The sequence below is a fragment of the Mangifera indica genome, chromosome 1 (assembly GCF_011075055.1).
Source record: "Mangifera indica cultivar Alphonso chromosome 1, CATAS_Mindica_2.1, whole genome shotgun sequence".
NCBI lineage: Eukaryota > Viridiplantae > Streptophyta > Magnoliopsida > Sapindales > Anacardiaceae > Mangifera > Mangifera indica.
In genome coordinates, this window is record NC_058137.1 from 27855664 (window position 1) to 27876497 (window position 20834).

Genomic DNA, 20834 nt, shown 5'->3' on the forward strand with positions numbered 1-20834 from the left:
CGACGTCTCCGGGGGCCGATCGGACCTCCAAATGGGAGGAAGAGATCGCCGGAAGGAGAGGTTACTTCGGGAGGGAGCGGCCGTCGGCAACGGAGCCGGAGAGGTCGCCGGAGATTTCAAAACCAAACCCTAGGGTGAAACTGCAATTTTTTAAAACTTAGGCGGGGGGAAAATTTCAGTTTTTAAAGTTTAGGGGGGCAAAAGGAGATAAATTTTCAGGCGTTAGGGTTTGGTTAAATCTAACCGGCCATGGGTGGGTGTTTGATGTTTCCATAGTTAAAAGGAGGACTTTTGAGAAAACGCTAAACCTTGGGTGGGAAATAGTCGTTTGGCCTTTTTAAAAATTTAAACACTTATTTATGATTTAGAAAATTAACATTTACCTTCCAAAATTAAGTTAAGATTAAAGAAAAAATTATCATTTAACAATAATATTTAAAGTTTACATCATTTTAACATCTTAATTTCAAAAACTAATAATTTTTTCTAAAATTAAGTTTTAAAAAGTGACATTTTCTCTATACTTAGGGTTTCCAATTTCATCGAGAAATTTCCAGCTAATGATGGTCGATCTCTCTCTCTCTTCCAATGTAGTCTCTCCCTTTAGTGCTCAATATTAGGCCAGACAAAATCCAAACGAAAAGTGAATACTCTTCATCTAGATCTTCATTGTCTAAACGAAATCAGCTTCTTTTGGACGACGACGACGATCCAGAAGAAACCGATCTCCCCATCTCGACCATCGTTATCGTCTAAACGAAACCAATTTCGTCTAGATAATGAAGATCCAGACGAAAAGTTTCAACTCTTCATTTGGATGTCTAGATTGTCAGTCTGATATTGAGCACCAGAGGGAGAGACGACATTGGGAGGAAGAAAGATTGGTCATCGTTGACTGGAAATTTGCTGACAAAATTGAAAACCTTAGGTAGAGAGAAAATATCACTTTTCAAAACTTAATTTTTGGAAAAATTATTAGTTTTTCAAATTAAGAATGTAAAATAATATAAATGTTAAATATTATTATTAAATGATGATTTTGCCTTTAACCTTAACTTAATTTTGAAGGGTAAGTGTTAGTTTTTCAAATCATGTAAAGGTATTTGAGTTTTTGAAAGTTGGAGGGTGGGAGTTTGGAGATTCACTATACCTTGGGTGGGAATATGTCTTTTGGCCATTAAAATATTCACAAACTAAGTGAAAGTGAAAAGCTAGGGCGACTTGAAAATAATTGGCCATACAACGGGTTGGAAGGCCCTTCATCAAAAAATGAAAATTCATGCATGGTGACCAATATGAGATGACAGAACATTCAATGTTCAATTTGTCCATTGTCACAAAAAAAAAAAAAAAAGAAACTAGAGTGCAATTCATTTTGTAAGATCAAGTTGGTCTGTTTCATATATCAAGTTTCAAGAGCAAAACAATGTTTTTATCTTCGGATCAAACTCTAGCTGATCAACAGATTAGTTTTAAGTTTTGACTTGTTAAATAATTCTAACAAATCTTTATATAATTAAAATTAAAAAAAAATATTAATTATAGCCAGTTTGACCCAACATGATCCAATCGGGGTTAATCTAATCCGGAGATTAAAATAAGCTCCAGCATAGAAATGTAGTCTACAATTGTTGATTTACAAGTGACACACACCCAAAAAAATGTAAAAGGGTAAGTTTGACAGCGAGACAATTTCCAGGGTTGTTTATGATAGTGTACAAAACTACAATAAAGCTTCTGGATAAGTAAAATTTTTTCAGGATTTTGTTGATCCATCGAAAGTTCGGAAAATCACCAGTAAACTTTACAAGGGACAAAATAAGCACAATAGATTGGCTTGAAAGTAATCTATACAGCCAGCAACCAATCGATACAACTAATTTCTATATGAACTCAACTAGTTTTGCTATAATATTTGTTTCATGTCTCTAAAAATACAAACAAAATAACAATCAAATAATAGAGGGAAGCATGTCGAGCTATGCATCGGATTCAGTATCAAATGGTTTTGTTAACCTGTCAATCCAGAAGTTGACCAGCACTCATCCAAAAACTTGATGGTTGATAGCAGATATTTGTTGCTTGCGTTTAAATGTAGTTTGGCAGTCTCAATCAGTTTCAAGCAGATCAGTCGTATCTCGTCATTAATCTGCTCAAAATTGACAGACAACAAAGGGTTAATATGAACACATCAAAATTGGTACAATTGAAAACTGTGGAGAGCAAGACGAAATCATTCTCTTTAGATGTTTGCTTATCAGCGACTAGGAACTCATTCTCAACCATGTTTGATTGGATTCGGATCCCATGCAATTTTCATTACAGAAGTCATTTATGCAAAGTCTGGTTTACTATTAGAGGGGGAAAATGAGGGGATGGAAAAGGCAGAAAAAAGCTGAAAGGTGGAGAAAGTTGAATATACCTTGAAAGATGATACAATGCAACTGCAAGCTTCAAGTGCCATGTTTCCCCGAGCAGTCTAGATTGCAGCATTGTAAAGTCAGTAAATATAAAAAAAATTTCACTCACAGTAATTTATTCAGAGTTACCCTAGAAGGTTCTTGCTCAATGGCTTCAACCAGATTCTCAAGTACACCATCAGAGAAGGAGGCAAGTTCTTCTATGTAGGAGGAATCACCGTAAAACAGTAAGTCATTGCCCGGAATCTAGAAAAATTAAAAAAAAAAAAAAAAAAGGCAAGATACAGGAGACCAGGAGATGAAGTACATAAATTAGTATATATATGATTATGGAATGCATAATCCAAATATTATTTTGCACCAATACAAAGCCAAAACAAAATTCAAGAGCATCAAAAATGTTTTTCAACAAATCATATCAGTATATGGATCAAGATCCAGAATCATTTTCAGAAGTTGCAAACGTGCATGAAATGTTTAAAATAAAGTGTGGAATTACCTCAAGATTTGTATGGTAAGGGAGCTTATTTTGAGAAAGTGTGGCTGACAATGAAACTATTGCAGAAAATATCCGCATCTTTGCTCTTGATGTCATCCTACAATGACATCTTAAAGTATCTAATGATTACCAAAAATAATGAACTGAAAAAAAATTAGATTAAAGTTTGTTTCAACATTAAAGACAAGATAACAATGCTCACCATGATTGGGAATTAACAAAAGAAAGTATGCGCTTTAGAGTGCACATGACTCCAAGTTCAGGATTACCTTCAAATGGAAAAAACAAGTCAATGAAATATATATATATGTATGTATGTATGTATGTATATTCATTCACATCACATCTATATTCATGCACATGCAGGTATATATAGCTTGAAAGAGCTCTCCAAACACTGAGGTTTTCTTTATTTTTAGGAAATTCAATTCAATTCAGAGACTTGATGAATAAGTGAAAATGTGAAAGGGGTACTCCATATTTCATGACAATAATCTATCTTCATTTTCTATTCCTCTTTTCTCACTTTTCTCAGCGGGGTTTTATAGAGAGGAACTAGCACACAAATCTTAATCAGAAAATTGGGGAAAATAAATGCAAGCCTCGACAAGATAAGATGAGATCTCCAACAGAAAGATATAAATTAAGGATGTGATTTAAGATTCACCATAAAAAAGATAAAAACTTCTAATGACCTGGGACCATAACCAAGAGGCTGCATAGTTTTTGAATTGAGATTACAATTTCATCAACATCAACCCGCGCTTGGAAGCCTGCACAAAAAACAGGAAACGATGAGTAAGAAACCAATAGAAATAAAAATTGATGAAATGAACAAACAAAATGACCACAAGCAATCTAAGAAGAGCAATAGCATTATGGTGCAGATGTGAGTACTTGTGCAAGTGCTGCAGTACTAAGATTTAACTAACCATTTATCAAATCCACACTCTGTAAACAGCTTATTGCTGAATCTATCAATCCATCAGCATGAGAAACCAAACCAGCTAACATGGCAACCTGAATTCTTGTAAAAAAAAAAAATTAGGGTATTAATATGGTGCAGTTGTTGTGAATGAATATATTAAAATAAGAAAGCATTACCTCGGCTGTCTCAAGGTAGAGATTTAATTGCCTAATGTGAATTGAAGTAGATGGTATTGTAACCTCACTAAACGCAATGCAAGATTTCACAAAACTAAGATGTTTTCTTCCATCTTTCAAAGCTTTTGTCGCCAAACAATTGCTTGAGTGAACAAGGGTTTCCTATAAATTGAAGAGCACAACAATGAATGTATGATGTATGAATCCATAATACAGACATCAAAAGACCAAAATTTTCCTCAAATCTAGGATATATAAAACTGACAAGGAATCATAATTGAATATGATAATAAATAATGGCTCCATTTATGCTCCTTAATATAAATGACAATCAAAAAAATGTAACCACAACTGAAAATGGGCTGTATTGGGGAAGCATATAATGCAATTTTCTCAGAAAATTATACAACTTTAATGTCACATTCATACATAAGCATCAAAGGACTTTCGTATTTAAGATTTTTAAATTCATGAATGACTCTATTACCATGCTTGCTTGAAGCAGAGAAAAATAGAAAAAAAAAGTTTATGCAGACCTTGAGTTCATTTATGCCGCCAAAAGCACCACGACATTCAACTAAAAATGTTAAATGCCCTTCCATCTCTAGTCCATAGTCAACCTAACAATAATGAGCAGAAAATGAATGTCACAACTAGAATTGATAGCTACAATATTATGAACTCACAAAGATTAATTTCTAGGACAGAATGTAATTAAATTTAATACCATTTGGACAAAACGAGAAATCATTCGAGCTGGTTGTTGATGATCATCATCTTTCATGTTTGCAAAATCCATACCGTCATGAAGAGATTGGCAAATTTCAAAAAGTATCTGTACAGTGGTTGGATCATGTATACTACCATTTCTGAACAACAAAAAAAGCATAAGTTATATTATTATATATACAAATAAATGACCCATAATTTGAGTTGAAAGAGAGAGAGGCAATTGCAAATTGAAAAATTTAGAGGACCATACAAATAAACTAAAAAGTGGAATCTACACATGGTTTATTCATTGAGTGTTAATTAAAACTTCAGTAGTTAAAATTTTAACCCACTACTACTCTCCTAAAGCATAAGGTTAGTAATGGCCGGTCCACCAAGGTGAGATTGGGTTGATGCAGGTAAAGGGTGGTCGAAGAAATAATGGCAAAGCATAGGGCAAGCAAGATTTCGGCTAGAGGATTTAGGCTGATAAGAAGTAGAAAAAAAGGTACCTTGTTGCCATATTAAGGATTTGCATGTAAACAAAATTCCGTGAGCTCCCATACATCACATCCAAGATCTCAAGAAAATGTCCCTTCAAAATTAAAAAAATAATAATAAATGCTTGCAAGTTATTCATTTATAAAATTCTGATATGTTATCCAAATATACAAGGTTTAAACCTCAAAATCATGGGCCAAAATCAAGGCTCTAAGTAATATTGATCTTTTTCTTGGAAAAATATATCAGAGAAATTTAAAAATATACAACCAATCCTGATAGTTTGATGCAATTTAAGAACACCTAAGTTTGATACTATTCTAAAAACCCTATATTTTGATACTATTAAAAACCCCCCTACAATTTGACGCTATTAGAAAAAGAAACTAAGTTTTACGCTATTTTTGGAAACCCCTATGGTTGGATGCTATCCCAAGAAAAGCTTATGGTTTGACGTATGTTTGACACTATTCAAAGAGCCCCATGGCTTTAAGCTATTTTAGAAACCCCTGAAGTTTGAAATTTCTTAATATGTTGCATAGAACCCTGAAATGACAACAGCAACAGATGAGTACAATATACTAAATAACAAGAAATAAATCTCTAGTAAATTTTATGAACACCACTTAAGATTCATTTTATTGCCCATCAAATTTTCATTTAAAAGAACATACTTATTTTCATTTATATTATATAAAACACACAACTAAGACTTTAAAATCTGTGGATAATATATATTATCTTATAGAACCATAAAATCACTGAAGATTTTAACAGAATTTTCAAGACTTACAAAAGAAAGGGTGGGGTGATAACATTAAAATTTGGAGGGTTTTAGAATTAAAGCAGAAATGAAGAAGACAAAGGAGAAGAACTACCAAAGCCAATACATCTTCTAAATTCCTGAAATGAGAAAGAAACTTCATCAAGATGGACTGCAAGCCTACTACTTCATCTTCAACAATCTCTTTATAGCATGCTCTCTCTGAAATACCTTCTAAAATGGTATTCAGATGATTACCCTGCCAGTCATTAGATTCAGAGAACATAAAACGTAGTAAACATATGGAAATGGACCACATATGTTAACGGTTACAAAGCTGCATTGAATTTTAAGTGCAGCAATATTTGAACTTGAAACAGTAAGTGAACACATCATAGAGGCAAATGAACAAATGACAAATTTAGCATCCCAGAGACTCTCAGAGCCTTTTATCATTGCACTACTTGGAAGAAATTTTTCATATATATTCTGTAGAATTGAAAGCTGAACCTAGTTTCATGAAACTCTAAACATGAGATTGAGCATAACTTTAAAAACTCCATTCTGCTTAACACACCACAGTCTCACTTTATGCTAGAAGCTTCCTACAAAAAAGTATAAATCTTGAAAGTATAAATTCATCAAATAACCACAAATTAAACAGTCACAGACATTCCTTTCAAGGGCATACAAGACGCTTCCTAAGATGTACTTCATGACCAACAACACAAACTTCAATAATCCTCCAGATAAAAAAACAGACCAAGCTACTGAAAGTGTAATCATTAGAAGAAATAGAGGACCTCAAAAGGTATCACAATTCCACAACCTACTCAAACTCACCATCCGATTCTGAAGAATGATATCCACATAAGCATCCACAACCTTAAGATAGTCATCAAGTTTATCATATACAGTTATAACCTGATTGAAAGCACAAAAAACAATGGAAAATAATTACAACTGTAACGAATAGAGTACAAGCATATCTGTATGTACTTATGTGTTTTTTTAATAGGAAGTTTTACTAGCCAGTTTACTGCTTTTTGCACATGAGTTGAGCATTTACTGTGAGAAAATTAGTTGGTTGGTCTGACTAAATTGAATTTTTCTCACTCATAAAATAATAATATTCTCCTTAACTATACCCATCGATATATTTAGAAGAATCACTTAACTGATGCCATCTACCATTTAAATAAAATATAAAGATACCAAATAAAGAGACAAATAATTGGGCACTGACATAATTGAAGTAGAACCAACTAGAAAATAATTGAAGGAAATTATACACTCATGAGAAAAACACATCCAAGAAAATAAAAATAAAAGAAGTTCAGAACAAGCAAACAGGAAAATAACACTCTAAATACCTGAATAATTGTATTAACAACTGCATGGACAATGCCTATTGCAGGTCTGCTCTCACTCAATCTAAATCCAAGTAATCTGTAATTTAAACACTGCTCGTGTGCAAAAGAAAGTTGTATGCAAGACAGCAAGAATAATAATTAATAGTTTATATTGAAAATTTCAGTCATAAGAAACATGAAAATACTTATGAATAAATGTACTCATCAGATCAACACCTGATCAAAAGAATCATCATTGCTGCACTCAATCAGACGAAGAATCTCCACAGCATTAGAGCTCACTATTTCAGTGGGAAGTTCCTTGAGCAGATGATGTAGAATAAGGGAGACATATGGGTTACTCCCAAACAACTCAAATTGATTCCTTCCCAGTCCAAGCTCCACAAGGGCATTGCTTGCTTGCCTCTTTTGACATATAAATCAAAAAGTCAGTATGTCACATGGACAGCAGATTTTGGAGAAACAATTCAGAATGAAATAACTTCACCAGCATCATACCAGTATGCAGAAGAGATGAAATGGGGGGTTTCAATTTAATCATAGAGGAAGTTATTTGGCAACGTTTGCGAAGCCCAAAGTTATATTAGTCTGCTGTACTATATGAATTTTGTGTTTATAAGAGTTCAGAGTAAAAAAATATCTATGTTCTTTAAAAAATTAGGAATTATGCACCACACTTAACTAACTAATCAGTTTACTGCCTATATTTACAGACAAGAATTACAGGAAAATGAAAATTTAAATCAATTTAAATAAATCATTTAAAACAATCAAGATTATCATGGAAATTACTGACCTGAGATGCATCCTTAAAGATGCACTTTATAATGTACTCAATAGTTGGTTCCATTAGACTGACAAGCACCCTTTTGTTATCTGTAGATTTCCCATATGTTGTCTCCTTTGTTGATAAATTCCATATCAATAGAATTTTGATGTCACTAACAGATGTAATTAGGTGTCCTGTGAGAAATTTGAATATGAATATACTGACATTAACTGATGCAAACATTAAATAAGACTTTTTTACCATGGAACAAGTTTAATGCTGATAAGAAAATACAGCAAGAGTTAAAACCAAAGTCCATAACACATGTAAATACAAGGCTAATTCATAATATCTAATAGGATCATAGAGCCTATTGGATTTATTAGATCTCTATTTCCCAAATACAAGTTTGGAGAATTTCTAAAGAACAGACAACTGTCAACAGGATTGTAGACACTTTAAACACCTGTTTTGCTAATTTTTAGGTATATTATGATTATATAAAGATGGCAAGCATAAAACGCAATAGGCTATGAAATAACATTAGAAGATAAAAGATTATTTCAGAAAAAGGAACAATTTTCAAAGTTTGCAAAAAGTTTTTGATAGCTGAAATCAATCTTGCTAAATGGCCACTATAGCAAGAATCAAACTTCATTGAACCAGTAGTTGAGTCCTGAAACACCAAGAGGTAAACTCACAGCATACCATGCCCCACATTCTTCCAGTTCCACAAACTAAGACTGTTCAGAATATTTGTAAAAATAAATGTGATTTCTGAATGAAAGCATATGTTTCTGTTTGTAGAACAAGTTTAAACTTGCACCTGTATCATATGAGGGTAACTTTTGTGCACGCTGGGCCATATACAGACGACAATATGCAGATGCCAGCGGATCTCCTAAACCTCTTGTCATCAATACTAGGCGATGGAGAGTATCCACATGTTGGTCACGCAAAAAACGCCAGCAAGGCAATATTGCCAATTCCAAATAACTAAAGTACATTATCAAATAGACAAATAGCAAATATCAACCATCTATATCTTCAACTGCATCAAGCAGAACTAGCTCAAAACATTTGATACTAACACTGGCAATATTAAGACATCAACTCTAAGCCACTAATCTATCAAGCTAATACTGACATATAAATGCTTTATATTTCCTGCATCCTTTTCACTTATTTATAATAGCTTCCCTTACCCAATTTTTCAAAAGGCTGGTTGGTTTACCCGTGCTGTGACTAGAGGCCAACACACAAGAAGTAATTAGATTTTATAGAGTAAAGTTTTAATTTTATAATTGGGCTTTTGTTTCAGTAACATAACTCTTAAGCATAATATTCTGGTTAGTACCAATATATTTGAACCAAGGCAATATCAAGCACAGGTTACTCTGGTTGAAATGAAACCTAAATCTACAAACTCATTGCATGTAAGAGTTGAAGCTTGAATCCTTACTGAACTGAAACAACACAGTAATACAGCAACATATTTCTGTCTCATGATATTAAAAAAAAAAATTCATGCGACTATCATCAATGAAACTTAGAATAAGAACATAGAGAATACAAGAATAAATGAAAGATAAGGACCTCACATGCGTGGAAGAAGCTCTCGGATGGTACCAGCTTTGCGAAACCAGTTATTACAAGTTTCTTTGGCATCAAAGCAAATCATGCTCTCTTTAAAATTCTCTGCCACAAATTCAAAAGGTTTCATAAGAAAATTAATAAACTTTTCTCTGGTGAAAGTAAACAACCAGTATCAAAAAAATATTAAACAAATTGATAACGGTAAATTTGATTCCGTTCATACAAAGTAAAACAAAAAGATACCAACACACAAACAGGAAACACAATGCAAGAGAGAGCGAGAGAGAGGAACATTAAAACTGATTAAATGGTGACCTGGTAAAGAGCAAATTCTTGTTCCATCCTCAGCAAATTCAGCTTTTTGCTTGATGCGTTCCCACACCATATCCCCAAGCATGTCCATTACCTCTGTGGCAAGAATAAATAATGTGGGATAAAATTGTAAAACAGATGTATCCATCAGAAGCCTAGCCACCTGCAGAGCAGAAGAAGTGATTTAAAAATCACATAAATATTCAGTAATCAGGTTATTTCTATCAGACCAAAAAAATCACAAATATATGCTGATGATAAAGTAATAGCTGCGTGAAATTTTCCATCAAATAGAGTGAGAACAACAAAAAGATATTTACATAAATTTGAACAAAAGAGTAATGAAGTTGCGAAAACAGTTAAACATTAAAGCTAGAACTGCAATCCACATCTAACAAGTAACTTCACAAACTATCACTAGGCAATGGATCCTAAACAATCCAAAGAATTTTCTCAGACAAAAGTTGAAGACAAAAACCTAACTGGTTACACCAATATTTGGTCTTTACTTTTTCTTTCCTCAAATATAAGCCCTTAATTGGATCTTCAAAATGGTACTGATATAAAAATTTGAAAACAAAATAACTGAATTAAAAACAAAAAATTCACCTTTATAGATAATTTCAGTGATGTTACACGATCTTCAGCACGCCAAGAACGGTTAATTTCATCCTTCAGTTCATGTAATCGTGAGACATACTCTTTCCCAGTTATGACCTTTACACCCTCATCAGCAAATTTTTGTGGATCATCCAGTTCCTCTAGATGCATACTTGTCAAAGATTTCACATGCCCTACAAATTAATAATACTGCTAACAGATTCATTAAAGATTAAAAAGAGAAGAACTTAAAAACTAAAAAGAGAGATGATCACCATACCCGTGCCACATGTAATTATTACATCAGACATCTGTGGTAAAAAATACAAAATAAAAATTCAAAGTTATGACTTGCAAGCAGATGAAAAGGCATAATTTAATAGGTAATTGTCAAGCTTGCTCAAAAAGGGAAATATCATTATCAATGATGTCAGAACACTCCTTTTTCAAACAATAAGACCAAATAACAGGCATTCTTCAATATAATATAAACCATTAATGACATAATTTAACCAGAGTACATCATATACTTAAATTAAGAAGTGAATGAAGCTATCATAACAACCACCACAACCATTGATTCAGTGTCATTGCAAGCAAATAATAAATATAACCATAAGAATATGTCAAAACACAAAAATCATATCTGTAGAAACTACTACAATAATGATAATTACAATGGAGGGTGTGGCAAGCTAAATTTGAACTAAAATTATAGATATAAGAAGGAAAGAATTAAATGTTTTACTTACTGAAGAAACTGAAACCATTTTGGAGACGGGAAATTTCTGCATTAAGATTCTCTTGAAAGATGTCCACTCTCTAACTGCAACTTGACTTGAAGGTTCACTTGAATGCATTGAACTAATTCCACCATCTTTGGTATCTTCGACAGGAACCACGGCTTTAACATCCAGTGTTCTTAGTGGATCAAAGAAATCACTATTTTCACAGTCCACAACATCCTCAACCTGTAACACAATATTAAGCACCCCCCAAACACTATAAAAATGGCCATGGACAAATGCTACAGAATTTCCAAAATCGCAAGCTAGAAATGACACTCAAACAGGGTAAACTGCTATAACAATTTTGAGCTTCATTATGAGCTTTTTCTTCACAAGATAAAACATGTTTTGTTAGATTCATATTATTATAACACAAATACTTCATAATATAAACTCAATCACCAAAAAAAAAAAAAAAAAGCGACTGCAATGTCAATCCTTATTGATACCAGAAGTAAAGTCAAATTTAAACAAAAAAAATAAAAAGATATGAAATGTGACACGTAATTACTGTGTATATTACATTTTTTTCGGAGAAAATAGATGAAATAGAAAAATTCGACTTAACATTACAGTCTCATCAGAATTTAGAGTTTAAGCAATATTTTCTCGTGAACCAAACAGAAACAAAAACGAATACGCTATGTCTGGTTAATAACAATATTCAAATTCAATGACACGATGAAAATTCAAAGATTGAATTCCACGCGTGCAACTAGTTAAGAAGAATACAATAAGTTGAAATTTTTAAATCGAACTGGACCTGGTGGTGGTCTGACAGTGGAGCTGGATAGAAGAGAGGATGATCGTCGGCGCGTAGGCGAGGTAGCGCGTTAGATTCATATTCGGCCGCGTAGTTTCGAGGCCTGAACTCCATTGGAGCTCAACTTGTACTGTGCCTCTGCGACTTCTTTGATTTCCCTCGAGCAACAGGATCGGGATCAAGAGTGTTTCGTTTGTGTTTGGTTCTTTCAAAACGCACCGTTTTTATCCAGTTCACATAAAAGAATAAAAACGAACAGTTTGAGGTTGGTCTCACCAAAACGCACCGTTTCGGTTACTGTAACTGTAATTTTGACCGTTGGAAGCATTGGAAAGGACAAGAGAGTCATTTCGGCAATACCATATCACATATAAGGATGAATCTAATTCGAATTGGTTCATAGCTCAAAATGAAAATGTTTGGATTGAATTTGATTCAAGCATATTTCAATATAGACGTGACAAAATAAACAGATTATTTATAGGTACCCATGAGCACCTGTCTAAAAACATGCATAGTTTTTAGATTTTTTGACCCATGCCAACAAATGATAAATATGTTTGGGCGGGTTAAATATATTTATGGGTCACTTGTGATTTATTTTCTGTTAATCTTCATTTTTTTTCAATATCAAATTTACAATATATATAACACAAATTTTAAATATTTTCTCATTTCTTTTATGAAATTAACTTAAATTCATTGTAAATCTAAAGAATTTGTTTATTAAAAACAAATTTAAAAAATATAAGTAATATACATTTTATTATATATATCTATTCTATATTTTTGCTAAAATTTTTCAAATTCATGAAATATTTTTATAATTTTGAAATAGATTTTCGACTTTCTACAAAGTATATTATCTTTCTTTATGGAGTATTGAAAAAGTAAAGAGTAATGTTATGTATACCCATTTTTTATACACAATTCATATATATAGTGATGTATTATCATATAATTAAGTAATTTTAAAATATGTATAATTATATGATAAAGAAACATTTAATCTAATCACATAATAACATATCATCTGTGTATATAAATTATGTATCAAAAATAGAGATACATAGTTTTATTAAAAAGTAAAATATTGACATTTATAAAATAAATTCATTAAAATAATAAGAATAAAAAGATAATATCAACAAGTAATTCGCGAATCAACGCAAACCCATAAAGATCAGGTCCACACTCATTTTAATCCCGTATGTATTCGATCCAACTACCCATTTGCCAAGTCTACTTATGGGTAAAAGTTCCTAATGTAAGACTTCATTGATATGAACTTCTGACTCCCAAATGGGCCGACCGTGGGTGGAAATGTACAATTAATAAAACTTTGGCCATGGCTGCCTCAATACCGTCCCAACCCATCAAAGGTATATGTTACCAGATTTGATTATTAAAAGAAGGATTCTTTGGGCTTGGACTAAGAAGGTCAACTTATTTCTTATAAGCTCAGATTCTCAAACCCCAAAAGAAATAAATATTTAATTCCCAATTCACACATTAATAAAATATTTGTAATTTTTTATTGAATATTCTTTCTCTAAATCCTGCCATGTGTCACATTTACATACGATTCTTAATTTTTAATAGCTAACTTCTGAGTCAATGAACATGCTACTGAGTCTATTCTCCTCATTGCTTGAGAGGTTGATTCTACAATGACCCATTTTTGAGCTTACGCGAGGCTGCAGGAGGATTTTCAGGGCTCTGATTCTACAAATTTTCTAAGTTCTAATACTCCCTTTGCTTCTCCTTGCAGCATGCCTACATTTTCTCAGGTCGGCATTTGGGTTCAAAACATGGATGAGAAGACAAGTTTGCCCTTTGACTTTTCACATTAATACCAATCATATCAATTCTGGAGATATATACGCTTAAAATTTTACAATACATGCATAAAAAAGACATGGGATAGCATGGTCATTTTCAACAAGGAGGTACACAGTTTATAATTAAGTAATAAGGTGCTCAAGATTCACGCAGACTTTCTTAGTCAAGAACTAAAAAACACATATTAAAGCATACTCTTTGCAGCACATCCCAACGAGCTTTCTTCTACCTTTTACTTCTTTTCCATTGTCAACTTCCTCCTTTCAGTCCTCCTATAAACCCTAACTTTCAACCCCCATTTCCCCTTACAACTCAACTGCCTCTCACTCATCTCTCTCCTATTCTCACCTCTCAAAACAATGGAACTCATCAACATCATCCTCTCCATGGCCATAACAATGGCCATAACCATCACTCTCATCATGCAAAACATTGGGGACATCATCGAGAAGACACCCTCGTCGTCATCCTTGTCCTCATCCTCTTTCGAGCATCGATATCCTAGTCAAGATAACACCATCCTCTTCCCCACCAAACGGGGCAGCCGGTTTCTCTCAGAAGTGAAGAACCCCAGAGCCGCCGATCACTGCCACAAAGATAACGAAGTCTGCTACGCTCAAGGCAAGAACACGACATGCTGCAACAACAAGTGCATGAATTTAAAGACCGACGAAAACAACTGCGGCGCCTGCAAGAAGAAATGCAAGTACACTGAAGCTTGCTGCCGAGGAGAATGTGTGAATCTCTCATTCGATAAGAGGCATTGTGGCTACTGCAACAACCGCTGCCTTAAGGGGGAATATTGTGTTTATGGACTGTGTGACTATGCATAATATTGACAATAATGATGAATGATACGGTGCGTTTAAGTTCATCAGGTTCGTAATTTAATTCTTAATACAATAAAATAGCCACTTTAAAATATGGTGGTTTCTGAAAAGTATTATAGTGTTGTAAAATTAAGTATTACAAGAAATATATATGTATGAGATTACAAATTTTGGGCAAGGGGAGATTCTTGAAAGTGTATAGAAGGGACAGGAGAGTACAATTCCCTTTCAATTCTGTATGTGTATTATAATTAATAAAAGTTATCCCTATTGTTGTAAATTTTCCTTAGAAATTTGCCATGAGCCTTAAACTTGATTCGAAAATAATAAACAAGCCAAATTTTTAACTCGAAATAGGCTTGTTTGATTTGGGCAACGAGTAAATTGGATGAAATCCAACCCTAATTGCATTTTAATTACCCTGAAAACATATAAATAATAAGCATTCACTTCGGGAGAGTGAAAAGAAATGAAATGAAATGGGATCTAATTTTTAAATGGCAACATGCATGAAGAGAAAATTTAAGCCAGCTTTCTATTGGCCTTTCGTGAAAAGCTAGAAGGTTTCTTGAAGGCTACACATATTAAGGAGCAAAATTGGCCTCCTCAATAGTGCTGATATTTCGCTCAATACCACATGCCGTTTCCATAACAATAGCTCCTTCACACGCTACGTTTCGGCTGCAAAAATTAAAATATTCACACAAACTCAAAACTAGTTATCATGATTCATGAGAGTTCTTATCACCGCCTGATATATGTAATTAGGAATATTACATAAATTAGAAGATAGTAGCAATATTGAAGAACCAATAATAGATTTTGATATTCACTACAATGGTGGAATTTGAATTTGAGTGAATGCGCTGGGCATATAGTGATTTATTAACATAGTTCAATTTATTGTTTGAAAACCCATGTTTATAGTGGGTACAAAAAATACTGAAGAATATCCCAAAGGAAACTTGAGGTAGGGGGGTACCTTCAATAAGATTGTTAGGTCCAAAGGCCTTTGTTGCCAAACTTGTGATAAAAAAAGACTAATCCAAAGTGTATCTACTACCTATCTATATGTGACTTTTGCTTCTCTTTTATTCCCTTTCAATCTTGAATATTTGGCCGAAAGACTTATTCCCACCCAAAGTATAGTAAAATTCCAAATTTTCACATTTCAACTTTTAAAAATACAAATACCTATTCATAGGTAAATTTCTGTTAAAAATTTCAGTTAAGGTTAAAAATAAATCTATCATTTATTAAAAAATTTGAAATTTTATCATATTTTCCTTCTAAAGTTTAAAAAACTGATAATTTTTTCTCAACCTAAAATTTAAAAACTAACAAATACCCCCTTAGGTTTATTTCTCTTCTCTTTGATGTCGATTTACCCTCTCCGACCGTTGGTTGTCCTCCCTCCTACCTTATCTCTCCCTCTGATCACTCTCATTTCCCTCTCCAATCGTCTTTGATTGAGACTCCCACCTTATCTCTCCCTCCGGTCACTCTTCTTTCCCTTTCCAATTGTCTTCGACTGAGACAAAAATGATATTGTCTTCGTTTCAATCAAAAAATGCCAAAGAGGTAAGAGAGAGTGACCAGAGGGAGAGATAACGATTGGAGATGGTGAATCAACGCCAAAGAGAAGAAAAACAAACTTTAGGGGATATTTGTTAGTTTTCAAATTTTGGATTGAGAGAAAATTATAAGATTTTTAAAACTTGAGGAGAAAAATATAATAAAACTTTAATTTTTAAATTTTTTTAATAAATAACAGTTTTACCCCTAATTATAACCGAGATTTTTAACAGAAATTTATTTATAGCTAGATGTTTAGATTTTTAAAGGTTAAAAGATAAAAATTTGTGATTTCACTATATTTTGAGTGAGAAAAAAGTCTTTTGCCCTCAAAATATTATAGGATTTAGAAAATGAATTACATGGAGAATGATACATGTTACTATAGAATATGCCAAATGCCGATTAGTTATTATATAACGGGATTTAGTTATTATATAATCAAATATCTTATAAAGGACAATTGCATCAATTTATTTACTTGAATTTTCGACTGTTTGGGTGCATTTATTACTATCTCAAAATGCTTGGGTGCCTTTGTATTTACGGAAACTTTGAGGATGTAATTGCATACCCCTTATATTTGTAATAAAATGGAAACCACAATTATTTCATTCTTACAAATTATTCACTATTTTTTATCCACAAAATTAAAAATAAAATAATAAAATAATCTTTAAAGTGAAGGAGCCTCTCCCACGTTTACCATTCCAGGAGCAGAGCAATGGCTGCTCCAGCTGTTGAAGGCGCAACTGTCGCTGTGACAGCCCTCCGTTCGGTCCTACTCCGAGTCCGACAAGCAGCGGAGCGATCTGGACATCGTCCTGAACGAATCCGGGTCGTGGGTGTGTCGAAAACCAAACCAGTTTCTCTCATCCGCCAAGTGTATGATGCTGGTCACCGTTGCTTTGGCGAAAACTATGTTCAAGAAATCATCGACAAAGCTCCGCAAGTATATTAATAAATTAAAAATAAATAAATAATGAATTTATAGGTTGAGGATTTACGTTTAATTATTGATTAGATGCTTTAATTATGGAATTATTTCTGCTGTTGCAGCTTCCAGAGGACATCAAATGGCATTTTATTGGGCATTTGCAGAGCAACAAAGCGAAAACGCTTCTGGGTATGTTGCATTTTGGTTGTTTATTGATGCTTGTGTTGTTAAAATGTTATGTACTGGATTTGAACTTGTGGCTGGAGGAATTCCTTGAAAAAGAGAACTGTTTTGTTATAATGAAGTGTTGATAGAACTTTGCAATTTTTTTAATTATTAAATTTATGTGCGAGGAATTGAATCAGATTTCAGAAAACTTTATATATATTGATGTGCTTGTATGTGTGGAAGAGTTGACAAAGTAAGCAAAACATTGTCCCTTGATCATGCTTAACTTGTTTTTCAAGCTGCTTGTTTTATAGTACATGAGAAAATTTATGGGAAGTACAGGGGCATAGCTAGGAGTCCAACTCTGTTTGCCAAATTAATGTCATGTGTTTTCACTTTTATTATGTTTGGACGTTGTGGGAATTACACTTTTATCCGTTAAAATATGGATCATGTCACATTTTCCCACTTTTATTATGATTATGGGAATTTCAAAATGGCATTTTATCCAACGTATAAAAGTTATGAATGAACTGTGTAGGAATCAATTTAGTCTTTTCGTGTCTAAGTTATTACATTTTATTTAGAAGCTCAAAAATTTTCAGTCTGTAGGGGCCATGTTACCCTCTAGTCTGAGGGTACCTCCGCCCTTGGGCAAGTGTAAAGGCTTTGTTTTAGTTATGCAGGTGGAGTGCCAAATTTGGACATATTTGAGGGTGTAGATAATGAGAAGGTAAAGATGTGATTCTTTCAACTTCTGTTTCATGTTAAGAAACTTTAGATATTTGGATATTAGCTGTGATAAGTTGAAAATATATATATTTTTAATGCTTTTAAGCGTCTTAGAAGTGTCTGATTGCAAATTTAATCTCAATTATCAAAAAAATTAAGCAGCTTTCATAAGATGTAGCAATCTCTCATTAAGACAAATGTCTTTATTTTATGCCTTTGTTATTTTCAGATTGCAAATCATCTTGACCGAGCTGTTGCAAATCTTGGAAGAAGTCCTTTGAAGGTTTTTGTCCAAGTGAATACAAGTGGAGAAGCATGTGAGCAAATATGCTAATTTTCATTATTGCGTTAATTGCTTCCTAATTCTACTAAAGGAAGAACAACCTGACTTTATGCAGCCTACTTATTTATTTCTAAAGAACTGAAGTACAAAGAAGACTGCCTATGATTTCAGATGTCATGCTCACAATGTTCTTATGCGTTCTTGCTGTTTTACAAGTCATAGTTCTGGATCTCTATGTATTCCGAGTCTTGAATTTATTATTATCTACTCATAATTGTAGTATGATCATTCTGACCTGTGAAACCTCTTTTCCATTTCCATTTCCATTTCCTAGATGATCGCATTTATTAACCTTTTATGTAAAATTTTTGCTTCTCTACATCATTATATTCCTCCATTCCATGTAACCTGTGCACAAATTTGTTTGACATCATGCATACCTATTCACCTTTTCATATTGTTACTGGATTACTCAGTTCATTAATTATTTTGCATTATTGCAGCAAAATCAGGCATTGATCCTTCAGGTTGTTTAGGGGTTGTGGAGCATGTAAAACTGCACTGCCCAAATTTGGTGTTCTCAGGCTTAATGACAATTGGGAACAAAGACTATTCATCAACTCCTGAGAACTTTAGGGTAATGGATCCATCTTTTATTTTTTGCACTTAAAACATGGCATGAGAACCAAATATGTTATTGTAGTTTTGCTTCATTTATTTGTTCTCCCTGACATTTTTTCTTTTGTCCGTGCTTTTAATTTGGTATTTTAATGCAACAGGCTTTATTAAATTGTAGACATGAGGTTTGCAAGGCGTTTGGAATGGTAGAGGATCAATGTGAACTGTCAATGGGCATGTCTGGTGACTTTGAGCAAGCTGTATGTAATTCTGACTGGTTTAAACTTACTAATGCAGTAAACTTCCATTCTTCTTGATGATGGGATGGCATCTTTCCTAGCTTGATTCTGTATTACGCCAGACTACAAGAAGTTCAAAACCTTGAATTCCTTGATAAATGTGCCATTTAAAACTATGATAGGATTGAATTAGAAACTTGGTTTTGGTCATTGTATGAAATTTGCTTCCCAATCCTTTTTATGTGAAGCATTTCCAAAATACTAGGAGAAATTAGCAATTTCGGGGAAAAGTTAGGATAAATACTTACAACTTCCTTCCAAACATCTAAACAACAAAATTATGACAAAATTACCCCTGGAGTTTGTGAAAACTGGGTTTCCAATGATTTTTGTCTTCAAGTTTGAAGCTTCTATAATGATAATTAAATATTTCTTAACCTTTTTCCTGTCAGGTAATATATTAGATTTCTGGAACATGTTTTTATGTCCTTCATTTCGTTTATCTATAGATTTTTCCTAGGTTTTGGATGTGATTGATGGGTTAGAGTTTATGATTTATGCAGATTGAAATGGGAAGTACCAACGTGAGAGTTGGATCAACCATATTTGGACCTAGGGACTATGCAAAGAAGCAGCCGAATTAGTGTCAATTCTCCCACACTTCTGCTTCTGCTAATGTGTTCACTCTACAAACATGAAAATTATCGGTCAGAAGTGTTTACCCTTCTTTGTATCACATCAGTAAGAGTAAAGTAAAAAAGAAGTTTAACTTCTGCTTCTCATTCCAACTTGGCAAAGGTCTCGTCTCCAATTGATGCTCAGAGCACAAGCTGGAGGCTGAAGGGCCTAATTCCGAGAAGCAACCTTACATAATGTTGTATTTGATCTTATTGAATGAATTATTGGCTTAGCAGACTATTCTTAATCCAAATTGATGCTACATGGATTATAAAGATTCTTGCCAGTTTGTTTAATTCAAGAGGCAATAAAATGAAGTTCATATAATTCTAGGTATCAGTTGGTTGTACCTTGCAATCTGTCCTTCAAACCTGACAGAGTATAGTTGGATAATCAGACCTGTGTTTGTTCTCAGTGTCTGGGATTGAAGTTTCCTCTAGGCTACATAGCCAAAGACAATTGTTTCCCATTTCTTTAAGATTATAGGGTTCACTTAGAAGTTCAGATTTGCAAAGTTTGAGGGGATAGAGTTAAAAGATGTTGAAGGTGGTGAATTTTATTGAGAAACTACTGCACTGAAGGAATCTGATTGGTGGTAATTTAAATGATTTTTTTTTCATTTCATAAAAAATAAAAAAAACCTTAATATGCAAAAGGTGAATTCAAATAGAGTTAGTTTAGCTTTGAATTTATATTCGGTTTGAATGAATTGAATTTAAGATAAAGTTTTAAC

At 33.3% G+C, this 20834-nt stretch overlaps 3 protein-coding genes across 5 annotated transcripts; 2 read left to right on the forward strand and 1 right to left on the reverse strand.

Annotated features, from left to right (window-relative positions):
* Positions 1 to 1742: 1742 nt before the first annotated feature.
* LOC123192246 (VPS35 endosomal protein-sorting factor-like) lies at positions 1743 to 12393 on the reverse strand. Of its 3 annotated transcripts, XM_044604730.1 has the most exons (23): positions 12200 to 12391; positions 11401 to 11619; positions 10929 to 10959; positions 10658 to 10842; positions 10052 to 10211; positions 9742 to 9838; positions 8967 to 9136; positions 8168 to 8334; positions 7588 to 7776; positions 7372 to 7461; positions 6842 to 6922; positions 6114 to 6257; positions 5247 to 5329; positions 4751 to 4892; positions 4560 to 4643; positions 4024 to 4185; positions 3852 to 3939; positions 3615 to 3692; positions 3122 to 3188; positions 2920 to 3016; positions 2550 to 2666; positions 2423 to 2479; positions 1743 to 2149 (listed from the first exon to the last, which is right to left on the reverse strand). In XM_044604730.1, exons 1-23 carry the CDS (start codon positions 12311 to 12313, stop codon positions 2012 to 2014), a joined length of 2760 nt encoding a protein of 919 aa, XP_044460665.1. In that variant the 5' UTR covers positions 12314 to 12391; the 3' UTR covers positions 1743 to 2011. The 3 variants fall into 3 exon arrangements, with proteins under 3 accessions (XP_044460665.1, XP_044460671.1, XP_044460679.1); XM_044604736.1 differs by lacking the exon at positions 12200 to 12391 and having other exon boundaries at positions 10658 to 10858; positions 11401 to 11476; XM_044604744.1 differs by lacking the exons at positions 1743 to 2149; positions 2423 to 2479; positions 2550 to 2666 and having other exon boundaries at positions 2920 to 3028; positions 12200 to 12393.
* Positions 12394 to 14398: 2005 nt separating this feature from the next.
* Positions 14399 to 14874, forward strand: LOC123206775 (stigma-specific STIG1-like protein 2). The gene has a single exon (XM_044624052.1). It carries the CDS (start codon positions 14401 to 14403, stop codon positions 14872 to 14874), a length of 474 nt encoding a protein of 157 aa, XP_044479987.1. The 5' UTR covers positions 14399 to 14400.
* Positions 14875 to 17086: 2212 nt separating this feature from the next.
* LOC123219407 (pyridoxal phosphate homeostasis protein-like) lies at positions 17087 to 20428 on the forward strand. Its single transcript, XM_044641406.1, has 7 exons — positions 17087 to 17398; positions 17506 to 17572; positions 18238 to 18284; positions 18513 to 18600; positions 19070 to 19203; positions 19346 to 19444; positions 19987 to 20428. The coding sequence occupies exons 1-7, from the start codon at positions 17171 to 17173 to the stop codon at positions 20065 to 20067; spliced, it is 744 nt and encodes a 247-aa protein (XP_044497341.1). The 5' UTR covers positions 17087 to 17170; the 3' UTR covers positions 20068 to 20428.
* The last annotated feature ends 406 nt before the right edge of the window (positions 20429 to 20834 follow it).

Coding starts and splice junctions, on each gene's coding strand:
- LOC123206775 (XM_044624052.1), top strand. CDS start 14,401: ATGGAACTCATCAACATCATCCTCTCCATGGCCATAACAATGGCCATA.
- LOC123192246 (XM_044604730.1), bottom strand. CDS start 12,313: ATGGAGTTCAGGCCTCGAAACTACGCGGCCGAATATGAATCTAACGCG. Junction 6,923..7,371: donor TTGTTAATACAATTATTCAG/GTATTTAGAGTG, acceptor GCTTTCAATCAG/GTTATAACTGTATATGATAA. Junction 4,893..5,246: donor ATCCTTAATATGGCAACAAG/GTACCTTTTTTT, acceptor TTTGTTGTTCAG/AAATGGTAGTATACATGATC.
- LOC123219407 (XM_044641406.1), top strand. CDS start 17,171: ATGGCTGCTCCAGCTGTTGAAGGCGCAACTGTCGCTGTGACAGCCCTC. Junction 18,285..18,512: donor AGGGTGTAGATAATGAGAAG/GTAAAGATGTGA, acceptor TGTTATTTTCAG/ATTGCAAATCATCTTGACCG. Junction 18,601..19,069: donor GAATACAAGTGGAGAAGCAT/GTGAGCAAATAT, acceptor GCATTATTGCAG/CAAAATCAGGCATTGATCCT.